Raw genomic sequence first — 20,271 nt, 5'->3', positions numbered from 1 at the left:
TTTTGCATATAATTATTGCAAAAAATATTGCAATTTTTTTCCTGCATGCTATTATCTTCTCAATGTCTGTGTATTAATGTTTTGAACAAAATGCTAATGTATCACTGCCAATTAATGATAATACTTCTTGCATTTGGTGACATGAACTTGAATCCATAAATAAGTGTGCTTAGGTGTTAGACCATGTCAGATTCATGACAAAAGGGCCAGGGATAATCCCAGGTGTGTCCAAATAAGTCTATAAGAAAGTCTGTCTAGCCTACATGCTGCTTCTAATCAATGTCTTTAATCCTGAATCATATGGTATGATTCAACATAAGACAACTTCTTAATCTCCTGAGAGTAAATTACATTAAATCTATTATTCTTGAAGGAGGCTGTAACTCTTTGTTATTATCAGAAAACGTGGAGAATTACCACATATTTTTATTCAAGTTTATGCCCTGCAGGAGTGTTGCACCATAATTTCAATCAAACTCTGCATGTCATGTTTCATCAAACCATCCATAGTGATCAATATGGGTCATTTATAAGGAAGATTTATAAGGAAATAAGTAAGAGGGCCTTTACCCTTGCGAGTCAGTTGATTTTACCTTTCAAATACCTACTCCTAAGACTTCTTTTAAGCATTTGTTACTCAGTTTCAATGTAACAATAGTTTGCTGGAAATAGAAGTCAGAATTGGAGGAATGAACACAGAAGTAAGAAAATGCTCATATATAATTAATGCTTGTTGCTCATTTCCTTCCTTCCTTCCTCCCTCCGGCCCCTCCCTCTTTTTTGTTTGAATTTTTCAAAGGTTTCAAGGACACTGGGTTGTTTTCATGAAATAAAATAAATTAAAAACAGACTTCAAGAAACTTGGATATTACTTGTAATCTGTCATTTTTCCAAATTTAATATTTTTTTGCAGAGCACACAATATATTCTGAAACCTCCCAAGAAGTTAATGAAAAATGTAACATGGAAAAAAAATCTAGTACATTCTTAGCATTGGCACAATTCATTACAAATCAGAGCTATGTCATTGCATTGATTACTATGATGGTAAGAACTTCCTTTTGTGGTCTTTTAAGAGCTGTTATCAAATAGCTGTTCAGCATCAGCAACTAGGAATCCCTGCACTGTTGTTTTATAGAACCTATTGCCTTCCAAATGACCAGGAGCATTTCCAAGTTGGCTGTGTGCCTTCCTATTAAATCAAAATTTCTAAGTCATCTGAACAGGGATTTGGGGAATTATAAATTTGCATATCTGGATGGCACCAAGTTGGGGAAGCATTTTGAAATTATCTACTTTGAACTTGATTCTGCTCACCCTGTTCACAGTCTTATGATGTTGTGCTTTCTACTTCTCCATTTTAAGGCTCATGTCTTAAATCAAAATTATACCCATAATGGTATTTGTGTGATCATTCTGAAATTATATTTAGGTATATTTTTGTATAAAGTTGTTAAGATTAAATTTATGACTTAATTCATAAAATAGGGTTAATTAACTATTGAATTCATCCACATTCAAGATTTCCACAATATATTAAACATAAACTAACCAAACGCGGTAAGTTTACACATGTTAAACTACAAAAGGTGAACATTAGGGAAGTATATTTTACAAGTGCATCTGGTAGATCTTTACAGGAATGGTTAGGAGTGTTCTGTGAATATAGTCAATTAAGATTATTTGCATATTCCACGGACAGATGGGACAACCAATAGAGAGATGATGAATAGTATAAAACTAGAAACTAGAAGCCAAAATCACAAGGCTATGCCTGATTTACTTTGGTCAAATCATGCGTGCAAATTCATTGGAGAAGTCAATGATGCTAGGAAATGGTTAGTGGATGAAAAAGAAGAGGCAATCAAAAAACCCGATGGCTTGATACCATCAAAACTGATACAAAGATGAATGTTCAACAACTAAAGGAAGCTGTGCTTGATAGGGTAACATGGAGAACATTTGCCTATAAAGTTGCCAGAAGTCAGACATAATTGAATGTTGCAGAATGAAATGAATATAAGAAATGTGCCTTGTTATATGCTGGCTATATTTTTACGGTCCTATTATCCATATTGGTCTATGAAGCTACAACCTTATCAAATCTGTGTGCTTAAAATACATAATTGCTATGTATTCCTTCATAGGTTTGGAGTATCACCTACAATAGCTGGCTAACTTTTGTTCTGCTAATTTGGTCCTGTTTAATTTGGATGGTACATGACCGTCATCTCTATGCCTTGCGCAGTTTACCATTTCTTGTCACCTATGGAAATGTATTGGTGATTCTTAATTTTATTGTGGGTCTGAATCTTTCACAAGAGGAATTATTTCCAGGAGTTGCAACTTCATTACTTATTGACTTAGATTTGAAACCTTATTCTGTTCCCTGTGTCCATCTGGGAGCCAAGGTAAGCATATACTTGCTAAAATGAACAGCTACTTTGGTCTAGTGGTTAAGGCATCACGCTAGAAGCTGGGAGAGTGTGGGTTCCAGTCTTGCCCTTAGGCATGAAAACCAGTTGGGTGAACTTGGGCTAGTAACTTTCACTCAGCCCAACATGCCTCACAGATTGTTGCTGTGGGGAAAATAGGAGATGGAAGGACTGTTATATATTTTCACTACTTTGAGTTGTTTATAAAAAATAATAAAGACAGGATATAAGCAAACAAATAAGCCATAAATAAATTGCTATTGCCCTTGTGATCAGTAGGAGTTTCAGGGTTCTGAAGAGATAGTAAAATTGAAGCCACACTTCCAGGGCTGGCTAATTCTCATATACATATTCCTCATTAAAATACCTATGTGATTCTATTGCAGATTTTATATCAGTTAACTTTCTGGTTATTGTTGAAGCAGTATGTGATGCAAAAACAGAAGCAAAAAGAGGAGGAATTTCTCAAAGAAGTTATAGTACATCAAACTGGTAAGAACATTTAATATTGGGTACAATTACTCTGATCCTTTGCCCCTTTCTTTAAAATGGATTTTAAAAGTCTTCATTCAGTCTAGGAATGGTGGCAGAGAAGCTAATTTAGGAAATAGTCCTAAATTACACAAAGAAAGATTCTATCTAATGGTTAGGGGAAAAAAACCTACTTCATTGTAGGAGCAGTTTGAACCTATTTAGGGATTTTCTAACCTAACCTATTTAGGGATTTTCTGTTCAGGTTGAATCTAAGTAGCCATAACTAATGAATTCTTTAATTTGATTTTTTTTTTTTTGGTCTGGCTGTAGAATTCTGAGAGTTCGTCCACTCTCAGTTGCCAAAGTTGAGAAACACTGTTCTAAGGCTCATAAACTAGGTTTTTCTATTGACTTTGGTCTTGCTTCACCACAACTTGTGGTGGGTAGTGTACTTCAGTCTCTACTACAGCTTCACTATCTCAGAAAAGAAATAAAGGGAACCCTACTTGTGAACTTAATCCTAATCTTTCTACTCTATTTCACAGCCTTCATTTTAAAAAAAGGATTGATTTCCATGTTTAAATCTAAGTGAGTTGAGCACCAGACTCTGCTCCACCCCACCTGCTCCCAATTTCTGGGTTCAAGAAATCCATTATTCTCTCCATCATCTCCTTCCACTGAAAACATATGTGTGTGTGCCTATGGATGCATGCTAACCATTTTTCTTTCTATTGACTGAGGTCAAAATTATTTTTATTATTATGGAAGCCAGGGACACTCAGGGCTCGGGGTGGCTGTGTTTCAGTCTCATTTTTTTGTACTCTACTATTGGTGAGTGAGAGGGAAAACAAGTTGATGTATATGGTTTGGAACCACTCCGCATAGGGATGATTAATGCTGTATTCAAACTGGTTGGAAAGGGAGTGAAAATTGTACACTGAGAATGCATGATTCTATTAGAATGAACAATGATAATATGCATTGTAGGGGAGGAGATTGATGCTACATACATTATGCTTTGTATACATAGAAATGTTCAATGAAGCATAGGCATTAGATGTAGACTATTACATTCTTTAAAAAAAAGAGGTGACATATATGCATATATAGGTAGCATTACAATAGATGTGGGGGGGGGAAGTGGATATTCTGTGCTTATTCCAAGCTCAGTATTATCTAGAGCTGTTCAGTAGGAAATCCTGTGGAATCCAATGAGACTTGCTACTAAATAAGCATACTCTGGATTATAATATTGTACCATAACTAGTTAGTCAAATGTAATAGCATTTATACTACAAAAACATTCTGGTCCATTAAATATTGATGATGCTCCTGATTGAATGTACACTCCTGTTGCAGAATTGGACACAGCACAAAATCTGTTTGTGGAAATATTTAAGAGGATCCTAGTAAAATACTGGATTTACTTCTGTTCCATCATGTTCTTTATTGTCAGCTTCAATGGCAAAGTGGTCCTGTATAAAATTATTTACATTATCCTTTTTCTGTTTTGTGTGGCTTTATATCAGGTAAGCAGATCTGGAATTTGAGACTTCTGCTTGATTTCTAATTTCTGAAAGGAAAAGAAAGCACTGGCAAATCAAATCTGTTAGTTTGCAGTTCTTTTGATGCTTTATCTTTGAAATGTTAATCTTTTTCTATTTCTACATTAATTTGTAATTAGTGTAAACATTTGCAGAAAAATACATTTCCATGTACTTGTATATTTTTCCCAAAGGCTTATAACAGTCAATAACCTTATGTCACATTCCAGATGCTATTGTGTTTGCAAAAGTGCCTTAGAAATTCCAAAGGGCCCACATTAAAGATATTTTCAAATTAGTTCATTACTTGGTTTCAAAAATGCATGCATCTGATAGATTCACATTAAATTACAATAAATAAACCCCTTATTCCTTATAGCCTAGTCATGTTATTTTAATTCACATATGGGAGAAACTGTCTATGCCTTTAAAAGCAGCTATGGTTACTGAGAATTTTCTTCTTTTTTTAATTTCTGAGGATTGCACAAGAAGTTGAATTTTTTTCAATAAAGAAAATAATTGCAGACACACTACATTTATCATAGATACATTTTGATATAAATATAAAGACAAATGGATTTTGAAAACTTTGTAGCTCAGTTTTATTTGTTGTGACTCTTTCTACTATAAGCCTTCTAGTAGAGTATTTGATTATATTCAATACTAAGGCTACAAAATTAAACTTGTTGGTTCTAGATTCATTATGAAGGATGGCGACGAGTCCTGAAAGGATTTTGGCTGCTAAGTGTCTCCTATTCGATGATAGTCCTCATTGCTTTATATACTTACCAGTTTGAGATGATTTCTGCATTTTTCCTAAAAACTTTGGAAATATCAGAGGAAACGTAAGAACTTTAATTTAAGATTCTATATTGCTATTGTTTCTTGAGATTCCCCCCACCCCCAAATTCTGTTGTATAGAAGCAAATAAAGAATTTGCTGTTGGTATCAAAATATAGATACCAATACTAGATGAAGATGATGATAGAATCAAGATCACATGAAGTGTTAATACCACTTTATAATGCCTTGGTAAGGCCACATTTGGAATACTGCATTCAGTTTTGATCGCTACCATGTAAAAAAAAAAGATGTGGAGACTCTAGAAAGAGTGCAGAGAAGAGCAACAAAGATGATTAGGGGTCTGGATGCTAAAACATATGAAGAACAGTTGCAGGAACTGGGTATGTCTAGTTTAATGAAAAGAACGACTAGAGGAGACATGATAGCAGTGTTCCAATATCTCAGGGGTTGCTACAAAGAAGAGGGATTCAAATTATTCTCCAAAGCACCTGAAGGTAGAACAAGAAGCAATGGGTGGAAACTAATCAAGGAGAGAAGCAACTTAGAACTGAGGAGAAATTTCCTGATAGTTAGAACAATTAAACAATTAACTTGCCTCCAGAGGTTCTGAATGCTCCAACACTGGAAGTTTTTAAGAAGATTTCTGATAACCATTTGTCTGAAGTGGTGTAGGGTTTCCTGCCTAGGCAGGGGGTGGACTAGAAGACCTCCAAGGTCCCTTCCAACTCTGTTATTCTATTCTAACTCAACTACATCTCTCAAATCTTCTCCAAATCTAATTCAACTGTGAGCACTTCATGGCACACACATATAGATGTTAGTGCAAATTGTTTTGTTTAATAAGCACTTGTTCAGTGATAATTCAAATGGCCCTCAATGACAGTGACTTACAAGGAGCCCACAAAGTTCCAGTGAAATGAATTTGCATCACATGATTGTGATACAGGTGTTTAGTCTTCAATTTCAAGGTTGCAGCACCTCACCATTTGCAACCTACACAACCAAAGGCAATGGCCATCATGCTTAAAATGTCATGGGAGTTGCTTAACTGAAGGAACTGGAAGTGCTAGAATTTGAAATTCCAGTCCCAATTCCCATCTTATAGTGATATAGAAGTGGAGGGTTTGTTTTGTCAATTTCTCTGTCTGATATGCAGCTTTGGTATGACTTGTGGGAGTTAGATTTAAGGTGTAATAAATTACTGGGAAACGGCCATATTAACGATAGAAATGAGCTGAAGCAAAGCACAGATATATTTATTATTAGATTGGGTTTTTTTAATCCCACCTTTATTACTTTATAAATACTCATGCTGGTGAACATATCTCCCCCTATTTTCCCCACAACAATAACTGTGAGGTGAGGTGAGGTGAGACAGAATCACTGACCAAGATCACTTAATTCGCTTTCATGCCTAAGGCAGAACTAGAACTCATGGTCTTCTGGTTTCTAGGTTAGCACCTTAATCACTACACCAAACTGGATTTCATAGATATATGCATGTATGGTGGGCCCTGTTAGGTTACACAGTGTCAGGTAAGAATTGCTTACTGAGATTAATAATATGACTGTGGGAAATTTCAGCTACAGTCCCAATATGTTTTTTGCTATTATTTAGTGAGGCAATTCAAAGAGCTAAAAATAAAGTAACTGCTCAATTTATGATTGTTACAGCAAGGCTGGCTATATCACAACATTGGAAAAACCCAGAAGCTCCATTACTAGACATCTGGTATGAAAAAATATGGGGAAATGTCAGTAATGGAAAAACTGACATTTAGAAGATGGGAGGTGTTGGAATGTATCAGAAAAATTACTTTTGTTTCAGTTGGAGGAAAACTAATCTTTTTGGCAAAGTATAATGGGACAATTTCCTCTTTTTTGTTTACCTCACTATATGCACGTTGTTTTTGGCATATTGGCTTGTTTTTTAGATCTTGTAAAAATATCTATTGCTTTTTAAATCAATGAGGTTGAAAAATGCCTCTAATATTCCTTGGATTTTTTAAATGGAGGATTAACCAGGCCCATCACTGCTTAGCTTCTTTGCCCAGAGAAGGGTATCTGAAGGAATTTAACTTTCTGTAATAGGAAACATTCTGCCTCCAGCTGGCTAAGCCAATCTTGATGTCTTTTCATAATAGGGTTAAATAGTTAGGCAAATTACTTAGCCCAGTTGTTAGGTTCAACCCATTGTCCCATGAGATGACATTTCTTCTTCTTTAGGGAAAAGTGTTCTATAGAGGGCTGTATCAGATTATTACATATAAATTCTCTCAAAGTTTTTCCCTTCAAAGACCTATGAGCTACTCATTTAGAATATTATTTACAGAAATAACTTTCTACATTCACCCTATTTACCTGTTAAGTACAGAGCTGTAGATAGGAATATTTAAAAATGATTGAGGCCTGATGGGTAGTCAAGGTGGCTACAGGTGTGCAAATTCACACTCCTATTGTGCTGAAATATGTTTATCTGAGGAAAGGATAGAGAATGCCCCCTTTCTCCGAATAACTGACTAGGTTCATCATTCTTTTAAATTAATAATTATACATATATTGGCATGTTTAAATACCTGTAACATGAAAGAATTCTTTTCCTCCTTTTCATCAGCTGACTCTGCATATATTTTTGTCTTTTTATTTGGCAGATTAAAAGATTTGGGCCTTGAGCGGTTCAGCACAAAGGAACTTTTTACAAAAATTATATTACCCTGTGCCTTTCTTCTGGTTTGTATCGTTCAACTGCACTATTTCCATAAAGATTTCCTGAATATCACAGATCTGACCAATATTTCTGTGAATCCATCTCCTTCATCTGGCAGGTATTATGTGCAGACTACTGTATTTAATGTATACTCCATAATAGAAAAGACATTGATGTGTGTGTGTGTGTGTGTGTATGTGAGAGAGAGAGAGAGAGAGAGAGAGAGAGAGAAAAGGAGGGAGAGAGAGAAGAAGAGAAAGGAAAAGAAAAAGAAAGAAACGGAGAAAGGAAAAGAGAAAGAGAAAGGAAAAAGAAAAAAAAAGATAAAGAGACAGAGAGAAACTCCTATTTAGAAATAAATATGTTTTAAGTATATGTGTTCTTAGTAATGAATCTATTGTATACACAAAACTTCCATTTTGAATGGCTTGTTGGGTCATCGAGCTAGTAACTATTCTTTTATTCTACAGAGATGGCAAGGTAGATGATTTTGGCTTCATATTTCCTGTATTTTATATGGAAAGTTAATTTCTTAGGGACAGAATTTCTTGCAAATAAATAGTAATACAATAATACAATAGCAGAGTTGGAAGAGACCTTGGAGGTCTTCTAGTCCAACCCCCTGCCTAGGCAGGAAACCCTATACCGTTTCAGACAAATGGCTATCCAACATCTTCTTAAAGACTTGCAGTGTTGGGGCATTCACAGTTTCTGGAGGCAAGCTGTTCCACTGATTAATTGTTCTAACTGTCAGGAAATTTCTCCTCAGTTCTAAGTTGCTTCTCTTCTTGATTAGTTTCCATCCATTACTTCTTGTTCTACCCTCAGGTGCCTTGGAAAATAGTTTGACTCCCTCTTCTTTGTGGCAACTCCTGAGATATTGGAACACTGCTATCATGTCTCCCCTAGTCCTTTCTATTAAACTAGACAAACCCAATTCCTGCAACCGTTCTTCATATGTTTTAGTCTCCAGTCCCCTAATCATCTTTGTTGCTCTTCTCTGCACTCTTTCTAGAGTTGGCCCTCAGAACAAGTGCTCATTAGATAGCAATAGAAATAGCAATAGCACTTAGATTTATATGCTGCTTCATAGTGTTTTACATCACTCTCTAAGCGGTTTACAGAGTCAGTAGTGGTAGTTAAAGTGTTACATTTGGAATGGGGAAACCCAGATTCTACTCCACCCCCATGGACATTCAGGTCATAACTTTAGGCCATTCATTTTATCTCAATCCAACCTAACTCATAGGTGGTGGTTGTTATGGGAAAACAAGTACTTGTAAAATAAAAATACTAAATAATTCTCATCTATCTCTTCCTCTTTTTGATATGGCTCCTCCTTGGTTATTTGTCTGGCTTCAACACATTCCCCCACCTGGTTTTTATTCTCCTGATCCTATTTAGGGTTTTGCTTAAATGTATAATTGCTTGAAAATGAAAGGTGTTAGGGCCATGCACGCTGTCTCCAACCTCAGTGTCTTCTCATATCATTCATTCTCTGGAATATAAAGTTCTACTCACATTCAGCAAAAAGTTATCACAATTTTCTGTCCCACCATAAGTTTGGCTTTTTTAGAGTCCAAGAGTGTGAAGACAAGCAGCATTTGCAATGCAACTATCTTAATTTTTTATTATTCTTCATTTCTAATTGGTTGTTAGAACTCCTGTGTGAAGTACTGGTTTTTGGTTTTTATTACATCAGCTTTTCTTCAGCCTGCTTCTTTCTCTGGGCCTGTTGTGCTTCATTTCCTACAAATTTCATGATGAGATTTTTTAGCCAAATTATTCATTGATCTACCTGGGAAGTTAAGAGTCAAGTTGGGTCTCCTCCAAACCTAGCTGGTCCGCATGATTTATATGAACATATGCCTGCAATTTTCTTGGTATGATAATGAAATGGTTTACTAGCGTCTTCTGGATTTTTTAAAACTTGCAATCTGGCTCACAGACTTGGAAGGTCTCCCATTTTGAGTTTCCATCCACAAATTAGCTTCCTAGATCAATCAAGGTTTATCAGATCCTGCTGTCTGTTGAGGCAGATTATCAAATATGGGATGACTGTATAATATGGAAAGTGAAACCAGGAGAATTTTCTCCTTAACGGATCAAATATGTTTGGTATTATGATACTGGCTTTCAGTAATTGGAATTGAATAGGTGCTGAGATTTATGTTCTGTTTCTCCCCAGTGATAAGCAAATGGAAATGCTTGTGTGTCTTCTGGCTAATAAGTGAGTTGGCTTTATTTCTTGAAACTTTCTCTTGCAAATGACATTGTCTAGAAAAAAAAGTGCAATTTCATGTAGCATGTTTTTATGTTCCATATGCAACTTCTTGTAAACTATCTTGAAGTGTTCAGTAAGACAGTGTAAAAATGGTTAATAAATACATAAGAAAATAAATGTTCCCAGATAGATCTGAGTTTGTGATATTAACTCTTGTTTGCATTGTCATTTGTGTCTCTGACCCCCATAGGCAGACTTCTACTTTTGCCATGCATGCTTAACATATATTAGCCATACAAATCTTTTTTTAAAAAAATTCCACAAGGATGTACATACATATGTGTGAAGAGTCAGCCTGAAGCAGCCTTTGAGGCAGCTGTGTAAGACTGAAAAAAGATGCAGCTACTTTAATGCTTTGAAGAGGTGCTTTTTACATGCAGTCCTTTATGCTGTGAAATACTTTTGTTGAAGGATTGGCACACCCTTGCCAGTTATTGATCAACCAGAAAGCTATAAAGAAAGAAAGCAAAAGTTAAGAGATTATTAATTTGTAGAGTTAAAGTACCTTTATAACCCAGATAAAATGAAATATTGCTATGAGTATGAAATCACAGGCAATAATTATTGCTCATGGGAATGTCCCAGTCCAGGAAATGATGCATGTCTGAATATTGTTAGGGTACTGAGTGTTGCAACCATAAATAGATTTCCTTGGAGTAAATTAGCTTGAATTCAAACACCCTTACTTAAATACTTGCACTATAAGTTCCTGCTAAAGCAATTGTGGCTCATTGAAATGTCACTGATGCTCTTAACTGGCATTCCAGTTAGATGTTTCTGGTAGCAATTGGGAAAGATTTTGTCTAAAGTTCAAATTTTGGAAATTTCTGAACTGGCAATGTCACTTGTTTTTTTTAAATCTTTTCAGGGTTAAAGAAACACTCCAAAAACTGCAAAGTAGGTGAGATTGAAGTGCATAGAATATTAAATGTTTGAATCTGCTTAACCTTTGAAGCCTATGCAGGTCAGGTGGACAGATTTTATTAGAAAAAAGTTACCTAGACTCTGAACCATCCAATACTATAAAAGTAGCACCTTGAATTTTGCTTCAAAGTATGCAATTAAGTATACTTTAAAAGTATGCAGGTGCAGTTCCTGTAGCAACAGAGTAACACAGTATCAAGACTGACCAGGAAGCATATGGGTCATTTCAGTTTAGACCAACTAAGTTTTTGGTTGGTCTTTAAGACAGTCCTATGGAGAATGAGTTTATAAAAATGATATGTAGCCTGACTTCCAGAAACTCTGGGTATTTTAACATTTTTAAAAAAATATTTTAAAATAGACAAAAATATAAGAAACTGCAAGAAAAAAATGGGAAGAAGAAAAAGGAAAAGGATTCACAGAGGGCTGAGTGAAAAGCCATGTCCTCAAGGCCTTTCTAAATACCAGAAGAGCCAAGGCCATTTGAATCTAAGGGGGAATCTTATTTACAGAGAGCTGAGGCTGCAACAGAGAAATCCAATGTCCTGAAAGTTATGTTATTTAATCAGTAGATTCTAGAGCATGCCAGCTCTGCCAGATTGGATCAGCTGGGCAGATATAATGGGAGACAGGTGGTTCCTCAAGCATCTTGGCTCTATGCCATGAAGGGCTTTATAGGTAGTGACCAGCATGCCCATCACTGCCTGTGCTGCAGCATTCTGAACTACTGATAGTTAAAGATTCTGGGTGGTTTTTTAGTGCAGTGCCATGTAACAGGCTAACATTCCTTTTCTTTTGCTTTTCTTAAAATATTCCTGGAAAATATTTATTTGTCAGAGTTTATTGTCTCTCTCATTATCTGTAAAACATCACTAGATGAGCAGCATGTAAATTTGATTTAAAAAATAAACAATAAAGAAAAATAACGTTTAAAAATTACCTGAATAACCAAACATGTATCTTGCTTCATTAGCCATGCAATGGCTAGACTGGTTAGCTATTCTTTCTAATGTATTTTAAACAGACTGGCTCCTGAGCCATTACAACAGTCTTTTCCAGATGGACTGGACAATTCTGAGAATACTACAGAAAATGGTAAGGCAGAAAAGTGAACTCTTCTATTGAAAATATAGAAAGTAGTGGCTTGCTTTATTCTAATAAATTTGGCATTCACTTTGCAAAAGTAATATTTTGTCTCCCAATCCCAGTACTAAACAACAAAGGGGTTTGCTATTTTTAGGTTTGAGGAACAAAATTCATCTGTGGGATGAATCTTCCCACTGATGAATTTCTGACAGATATTCTTGGCAGTAGGTGCAGATTACAACATCACACTTTGAATCAATGTTTTTCAAATTTGGCAACTTTAAGGTATGTGGATTTCAATTCCCAGAATTCCTTAACAAGCCAATGTTGAATAAATTTATATGCAAATTCAACCCAGTTTAACAGTTATACTTCTATTCACATAATTGCAAATTTTCAAAAAGAATTACTAGTATTTTCACCAAACTAATATATTTTTTTGTGGTCACAGCAGTAGTTCTATCATATTTCTCTCTGCCATGTTATTTGTTTATCCCTTTATTGAGAAACTTTTAAAATGCAAACCTTTGGAAAAATTCCAAGTCCTTTTAAAATTTTGCTTATTTTACTTTTTTAATCAATTATTTTTCCTTCTAGTGGTAAAGAGGAATAAATGGGCAGAGGAGTTGGAAAATTTGGCAGTTTGCCTTCTGAAGATCGTAGCAATAGCTCAGGATATGCAGGTGTTTGCATGGAGATTTCTGGAGCTGCACATCCTTAAGATTGTGTCTACTTGCACTATCTGGATTACACTTCAAGAGGTTAGTAAATAACTATCTCATCTGGGAAATAGTCTAAAGAAAAACCCAGGAATTAAGGTAGGAATTCAGTCAAGAAAACAAAACAAAATAAATCTTGATATAAATATTGAAAAGAATACTCTTTTTCTTCATGAAGTTGATTTGTTAATATTTAGTACAAAATTGTATTATTAATAAATTAATAATCCAGAATGTTATTTATGTATGTTATGGGTTCTTCAAGTTACAAAGGCTCTAAAGTTTAGTTGTGATTATAAATATTGTGTGCTTCTTCATTAACATCTTGATTTTTAAATTGTATATTGTGCCTAGTTACAGATGCATCAAAAACCAAACTATTACTATGGCTAAGATTGGGGGTAAACTTTCCAACCTGGATTAGATCATCTGCTTCATTTGATCAAGACTGAAGCACAAGACTGAAAACAATTTGTTTGCAAATATGATTCCTGTTGCTTTTTCCTTTCTTTGCTTGTCTCCAATTTTTTGTAGGTGTGTTTGATGAACTACATTTTCTTTATTGTGTGGACATTTGCTATTCCTTATTCTAAATTTCGTCCCTATGCCTCAAGAATCTGTACATTTTGGTCTTGTGTGATGGTCATCTGTAAAATGTTATACCAGCTGAAATTTATCAAGCCCTGGAATTATTCCTCAAACTGCACTCAGGTCAGTGTGCTAATGGGCTGAGGATCCAAATTCCTCAACCATTTTTTGTACTTCCTTGAAGATGTTCCAGCTCCCTTAATCAGATACAAAATGTTTTGCACATTGCTGATGATTAACTTAACATTCTGCAATTTGGTAGCTTCAAGATATTTTGGAATTGCAACCCCAAAATTTCCAAGTGGTATGACTTACAGATAGTATGGATTAGAAGTGGGGAGGTGTGAAGAGAATAAATAAATGAGTGTATTTTTCTGAAATAAAATCCCCACTTTTTTTCCCTTTGAGGGCTTTTTTTCTGTAAAAATGAAAACAAGAAGTACAATTGTATACTGTAGAGTCATTTGGCCAATAGGCTACCATATAAATTAAACATGAAATAATATACTTTTGAAAACAGAAATGTTTGGCGAATAGGATGCCATATAAATTGAATGAATGAAGAATGAATGAGTGAGTTAATAAAGTGTCCATCTCTTTAGGAACTGTATTTGAATATGACTTACCATTCTATCAATGTTGATGAGTTTTTGGAGAAATCATCTTTGTACGTGGCACCAATTGACCCAGCACTCTGGATTGGAGGACTGATGAAGTGCAGTGACAATATTCTTCTTGCTCTAAAGGTAGAACTCTATTTAGCCACTAATATTATGGCAAGCAAAAGAATATTACAAAATGTATCCTTTTGCATATAAGACAGAGACTGTGAGATTAGTTCTTCTAATGGGAAAACTGATGTTTGTCTAATAATAATATCAGATAAACTTTGTAATATCACTTTAAAATTAGGAACAAAACTGATTTAAGACATTAGGCTATTTAAAAGCGATGGTCTGTTAGATGTTCAGAAGCAGACCTAAATCATACTTTAGTACTAGTACTTGATTTCCATTCATTCACCATCAGGAGGATCATAGGAAAGATAATTATGTCTTCCATCAAAAGAGAATGATTCATGAATAATGGCCATCATAAATAAATATATACCGGTAGTTGTCTCAGTAGGGTGAGCTATTAAAGAGGAAAAACATAGATGCTTTAGGTAGGGTACTTGGGGAACTGAACTTTCTTATGAAGGATGTATTTTCCTATATTTCTTAGAACCATCTTACCATCCTGATTCTAATGGCTTTTGAAGCAACAGTGTATCGCCACCAATATTTTTACTGGACTCAGAACCAACTATTACCACCTGTCACAGGTAGCCTTTTTAATAATATTGCCCGGCAGAACTTGGATGAAGGGCTACTCAACTGCATCAAATACTTTCTCAACTATAGTTTTTACAAATTTGGACTGGAGGTGAGATAATGTTGGTAAGAAAGGACCATAGCTTCTTGGTATTGGGGAATGAGACAGGCAGCTTAGAAGACAAAATATGTTTGGTTTCAAGTAGGAAAAAATCTGATGTGGCACTAGAGAGCCAAGTGTTGTGGCAAGGGTGATGCTTTCTGACACCTGGTTCACATTGTTGATCACTTCACTTTATAGTTTTGGGAATTCCAATATAAATCCATCTGTTTTTCCTACAAACATGTAGCTAAGAGATCATATTCTTTCTGTCCAATGTTTTCAAATGTTTTGAGACTGATATCCATAATTCTTCAGCCATATTAGATTACAAAAAATTCTCCTGTGAGCATGTTAATTGGGGAATCTGGAAGTTGTAGTCGTAACAGACCTCAAAGTTACTGGATTGAGAAATACTGGAGTCACCTATATTGGATTGTACAGATGGCAAATTGCTGTCATTGGTATATCAATGTTGTACTTTCCCCTGCTTGTATATAATAATATACATTTAATGAAGTACTGTACATTTGTCTGACTATAAAGGGCAAAACACAAATTAATAGCCATAAATGCCCATAGTGAAACATTGGTTTGTTTAACAACCACGTTTGCTTAACCATCACAAGAAACATTGTGACATACCAATTATATAATAATTACAATATATGATCACAATGGGCAGACTCATTATATGTTGAGAATTACCTGTATGTGATTGCAGATTCAGTTCTTGAGCTCAGTGTTAAGTCCCTTCAACCTGGAGCCATTGTGATGTTACCTCAGCTCCCTCTTCTCCTTTTTTCAGATATGCTTTGTGGCGGCAGTTAATTTGATTGGGAAACGCATGGACCTCTATGCACTTATCCATGCCAGTTGGCTGACTTACCTGTTGAGCTATCGTGAGAGGAAAGCAATAGCCCAAATCTGGCCCAAATACTGTTTCTTCCTTGCCAGCATTGTGGCCTTTCAGTATTTGCTTTGTATTGGTCTCCCACCTGCTTTGTGCCAAGGTGAATGCAGCATTGTGTGGGGAAGCAGAGATATGTCATGTGGAGGGTAATAGCAATAATTGAGCAGAGGACTGGTTTTGCCACTTGTGTTCAGCATTTCCCTTTGCATCAAACTTGTCTGGACAGCAAATTTGTAAATTAGTTTAAGACGTTTTGTGTAATACAGTTGATCTTTTTGCTGGCAGATTATCCGTGGAGAAGTTCCCACTGGTTGTTCCCTTCAAATCTGATTAAGTGGCTTTATTTGCCTGATTTTGCTGAAAGACCCAATACTAATTTTCTCTTGTGTAAGTATAATTTGGGAAGGGTAATATTTGCTCAATGTGGAAATGTAACTTATTTTTAGGCCAATATAATTCTTGCAGGTAACAGTGATAATGACATGACAGACCTAAGGTTCTCCCAGAATTGCTTGATGAGATGGATGGCAATAGAAAATTAATAAATAAATTACAGCTAAATACTCTATATACATTGCACTTGGGAAATGTGGACAAAATGGGCAATGTTATCTAGCTCAGTATTATATGTAGAATAGGTAGTAAGGTACACTCATATCGGAAAGATTACTATATTGAGAATCCAAGGAATATGGGTATCTCAGTCCAAAGCAGTGGTAGGTTGCAGACGGTACGTCCCAGTACGGGCATACTGGAGCTAGCCTGGAGCACTGGATACTGTTCCGGTACGGTGCTCTGGAGGGTCCGCCCACCCGCCCGAGCTCTTTACTGGTTTTTAAAGGCTTCTGTGCTTCCGCGCAGGTGCATGGCGCGTACAGCCCCTGCGTGATGCTCCATGGAGCAGCTGGAGCGTTGCAGAGCGTCTCAGAGGCACTAAGATGCATGAGCGCACTGCATGTGTCCATGAGGATGCTGCTGGTCCCGTTTCAACTGTACCAGTTGGAACAGGATTTGAAACCCACCACTGATCCAAAGTATTTGTGAAGCACTAAATATCTATTCCTGATTTATATGCCCATAATTCTTTAAGATTTCAGACATGGATTTTTTCTTGTCCAGTCTGTATGAAGATCCTCTTCTTTTCCAGCAAGCAATGACTTTTGTCCTTTTAATTTAGACTGCATATATGGCTGTGGACTTGCTCTTCATGTTCTGCAGCTCTTGCAGATTCCTGTAAAGCCTTCATCTTACTTCTATCTGGTTACTCCTGACTGCAATCTGCCAAGAAACAGCAGTGCAATTTCTTACTATTAAAAATAAAATAAAAATAGTCACAAATGAAATCAAATATATGTATCTTGCATTAAAAATAATATTTAATTTTTTTAAAGACTTGGCAAACACCCCGATAAAGGAATTTTCCCACTTCCAACCGAATGTGCCCACTCTGGAGATACTACTCCGAAGTTACAATTCTTTGCTAAATTCTTTTCATTTTTTTTAAAAAAATAATCTGTTTCCAAAAGATTGCCCACCCTACAGTTCAAACAAATTTCACCTTAACAAAATTCCACACTATTGTGGCAAAAAATAGGAAAAGGTATTTGATAATGAGTTACCCTACAAAGATCACTGTATATTGAATTCCATGCAGAACACATCTTCTAGCTTTTTAGTGCGTCAGTTTGTTTATATCTTTTCAGCTAGTGAATCTTTGTAAAATTAGTTTTGTTTCTTCTGGCTAACTTGTAGCACTCAAGCAGCTGGTAGCAGTGAAAACAGCAGAGCTGCCTCTAAGATTCATTGTTGCAGTTTTGCTGCATTGCTGCATTGTTTTTTAGTGTTGTGGAGCATGGCCCTTTTTGTAATTGATAGCAAAATGATATTTTTGTATGGCTGTTTATTTAAACATACAGATGCTAAAAGGTGCCTTGGAGAAACATGTTATGGTAAGAAGGCAAAATTGAAACCATCTTCCAGATTTTTTAAAAAAAATGTCTTTCCTTCCTTACGATAGATGATTTCCTCCTTCTGCTTTTTGCTTCTTTCCAATGGCAAGTTTTTGAAGATGAGGATCAACCTGTAGTCAGGCTGCAAGCTGGAGATAACTCAGAGATTAATCAAGATTTGGGCCCAGCAGGGCTCAGTGAATTCAGTCGGGTACCAAACTTTATCTATTGCAGGTAAGAAATAAAGGAAAACATGTTTGGGTTTTCTCTAGGAAGCAGACCAACTTCACAATATACCGTCCTTTAGATATGTAAGATTAGAACCTTCATAATTCCTAGCTGGTACAACTATAGAAATTTGGGACTGCTTCTTAATATAATGTGGGATTTTTTCAGGTACTGATAGCAGTTGTGCTTTCCAAATTCTCCACCCCCAATGGCAGTGCCATGTCAAGGTATATGGTGCCACACATTAAATGATGGTGCCACCACCTGCTAATGCACAGGTTTTCATTTTTTGAATAATTTTGAAGAAGTGGCAGCATTGGTGGCTCCTAAATTTTGAGACCTTATGTCAATGTCTACTTGGCCTTAACCTGACTCTACCCAAAAGGCCATAGTTATAAACAAAATGGCTTTATACAGTGGGTGAATTCAACCAGCACATTCTGTAGAACCTATAGCCAATTCTGTCTTTGATTCCCTTGTTACTATACAATCTAGTTTCTATTAATTCTATTCTCATGATTTTCTTCTGAACAGATCTTATTTGGATCTGATCAAAGTGTTTATATTCAAATACCTCTTCTGGATTGCCCTTTGCCTAATTTTTATGACTGCAACAGCCAGGATCAACATCTTCTGTGTAGGCTACTTGGTTGCCTGCTTCTACTTTATGCACTTTGGACAAAGCCTTCATCTGAAGCCCCGCAGCGACATTCTTAGACCATGGGACTACTTGATTGCCTACACTACTTTGGTTATAACAGTAAAGAATCTTCTTGCTGTATGTAGTGGGTTAATGTTTGTGATCAGCTGGGTGAGGCTGGGCAAAACTATTGATTGTAAACTGCCTCAGAAAAAGAGCTAAACTACATTTCTTTCTAACAGTTCTTTAATTTGATGGAAGAATATTTGTTTATTTGTTTTGAAATGGTCTTTCAAAAGAAAAAAGAGTGCTGGTGAATTTCTCATGGTTTTGCTCTTTTTAGATATGAAGTAGATATGGAAGTCCTGTTTTTTGGCATATAAATTGATTTTCAGAGATCTGCAACCTCCATAGCTTCTTATATTTAAATCTTAAAGGAATTTGATTTGATCCCAAGGACATTTTCTTAAGAAATTTCTCCCATTGGGCATCTTTGAAATTGAGAAGTTAGGATGGCTAAGGAAGCTTGAGAATGATGGAAAGTTATGCAGTAGAAAACAACAGAGATAGAAATTCCAAAATTAACTAGGCTTCAAAATACCAAGAAGAGAAAATTAAAGGAAATTCTGAAGCATTCTAAGGTAGAAAAGGAGAAGTTTAAGTCTCTTTTTAGGGGTAGTGTGAGAAATGTCAATATATTGGCAGCCACTTAAGAAGTATAGTTTGGAATCACTGTTGAGGCAGAGGCAATTTAAATGCAATACATTGTAATTTTCATTGGAAAAGACGTCATAATTCTTAATATAATTATAATTCTTATAATTCTTAAAGGGATGCAGTACAACTGCTTGCAGAGGTTGGAATTATGCGGCTTCCAACATGCTTTTTCAAAATCTAAAGGAGAAATACATGATAGGTGGTTATTCATGATAACTGATAAAACATCTGGAGCCCTAATCCCTGCTAAATTATTACATTTCCTCCCTTCTCTTTTTCTACAGGTTGGAGCATGTGCATACCTTAATAAATTACAAATAAATTATTGTTGGCTAATTCAGATCTTTGCTATGTATTGCACAATACCAGGATATGAAGTAGGTAAGTGGGAAGAGAGTCTTTATATTATAAGGAATCCCAAATGTTCCTTAAAGAAAATTATGGATCTTTACTTCCTGAGTATGTGTGTGTTAAATTGTAAGACTAGGAGTGGAGAGATTCAAATTCTTGTCCTCCTTTGGGCACAAAAGCCAAATGAGTGACTTTGGGACATTTCCCTCAGCCTGGGACTAAAAACAGAGGTGGGTTCCTATGGTTCACACTGGTCCGGTGGAACCAGTAATGGAAATGGCAACTGGGTCGCTGAACCAATAGGGATGGCATGCTTGCCACGCCCCTGAAGTGGTTCCCCGGTTGCCGCTACATCTTTTTTTGACATTTTAAATGTTCTGCGCATGCGCAGACCTATTTATAGCCAACTGTGCATGTGCATGGAACCAGCAGTAATGCTGGCAGAAATCAATCCCTGACTAGAAAGTCAAAATAATCTATTTACTGACCTGCACT

At 35.9% G+C, this 20,271-nt stretch overlaps 1 protein-coding gene across 1 annotated transcript in view; it reads left to right on the top strand.

Moving 5' to 3' along the window:
* Positions 1-263: 263 nt before the first annotated feature.
* The window catches only part of LOC106548471 (piezo-type mechanosensitive ion channel component 2), a 46,656-nt gene continuing 26,648 nt past the window's right edge, over positions 264-20,271 (top strand). The window contains exons 1-18 of the mRNA XM_087720865.1: positions 264-303; positions 914-1,047; positions 2,148-2,411; positions 2,822-2,927; positions 4,269-4,438; positions 5,150-5,298; positions 7,909-8,082; positions 10,153-10,194; positions 11,117-11,145; positions 12,856-13,019; positions 13,512-13,688; positions 14,168-14,311; positions 14,790-14,990; positions 15,787-15,991; positions 16,177-16,278; positions 17,909-18,074; positions 18,603-18,846; positions 19,710-19,806. Coding sequence (XP_087576991.1) covers positions 264-303; positions 914-1,047; positions 2,148-2,411; positions 2,822-2,927; positions 4,269-4,438; positions 5,150-5,298; positions 7,909-8,082; positions 10,153-10,194; positions 11,117-11,145; positions 12,856-13,019; positions 13,512-13,688; positions 14,168-14,311; positions 14,790-14,990; positions 15,787-15,991; positions 16,177-16,278; positions 17,909-18,074; positions 18,603-18,846; positions 19,710-19,806 — 2,608 coding nt within the window. The remainder of the gene's footprint in view (positions 304-913; positions 1,048-2,147; positions 2,412-2,821; positions 2,928-4,268; positions 4,439-5,149; positions 5,299-7,908; positions 8,083-10,152; positions 10,195-11,116; positions 11,146-12,855; positions 13,020-13,511; positions 13,689-14,167; positions 14,312-14,789; positions 14,991-15,786; positions 15,992-16,176; positions 16,279-17,908; positions 18,075-18,602; positions 18,847-19,709; positions 19,807-20,271) is intronic.

This window comes from Thamnophis sirtalis, unplaced genomic scaffold, assembly GCF_051295495.1.
Source record: "Thamnophis sirtalis isolate CommonGarterSnake01/CBP01778 unplaced genomic scaffold, rThaSir2_p1.2 scaffold_7, whole genome shotgun sequence".
Classification (NCBI taxonomy): Eukaryota; Metazoa; Chordata; class Lepidosauria; order Squamata; family Natricidae; genus Thamnophis; species Thamnophis sirtalis.
This window is presented reverse-complemented; position numbering and strand designations above follow the sequence as displayed.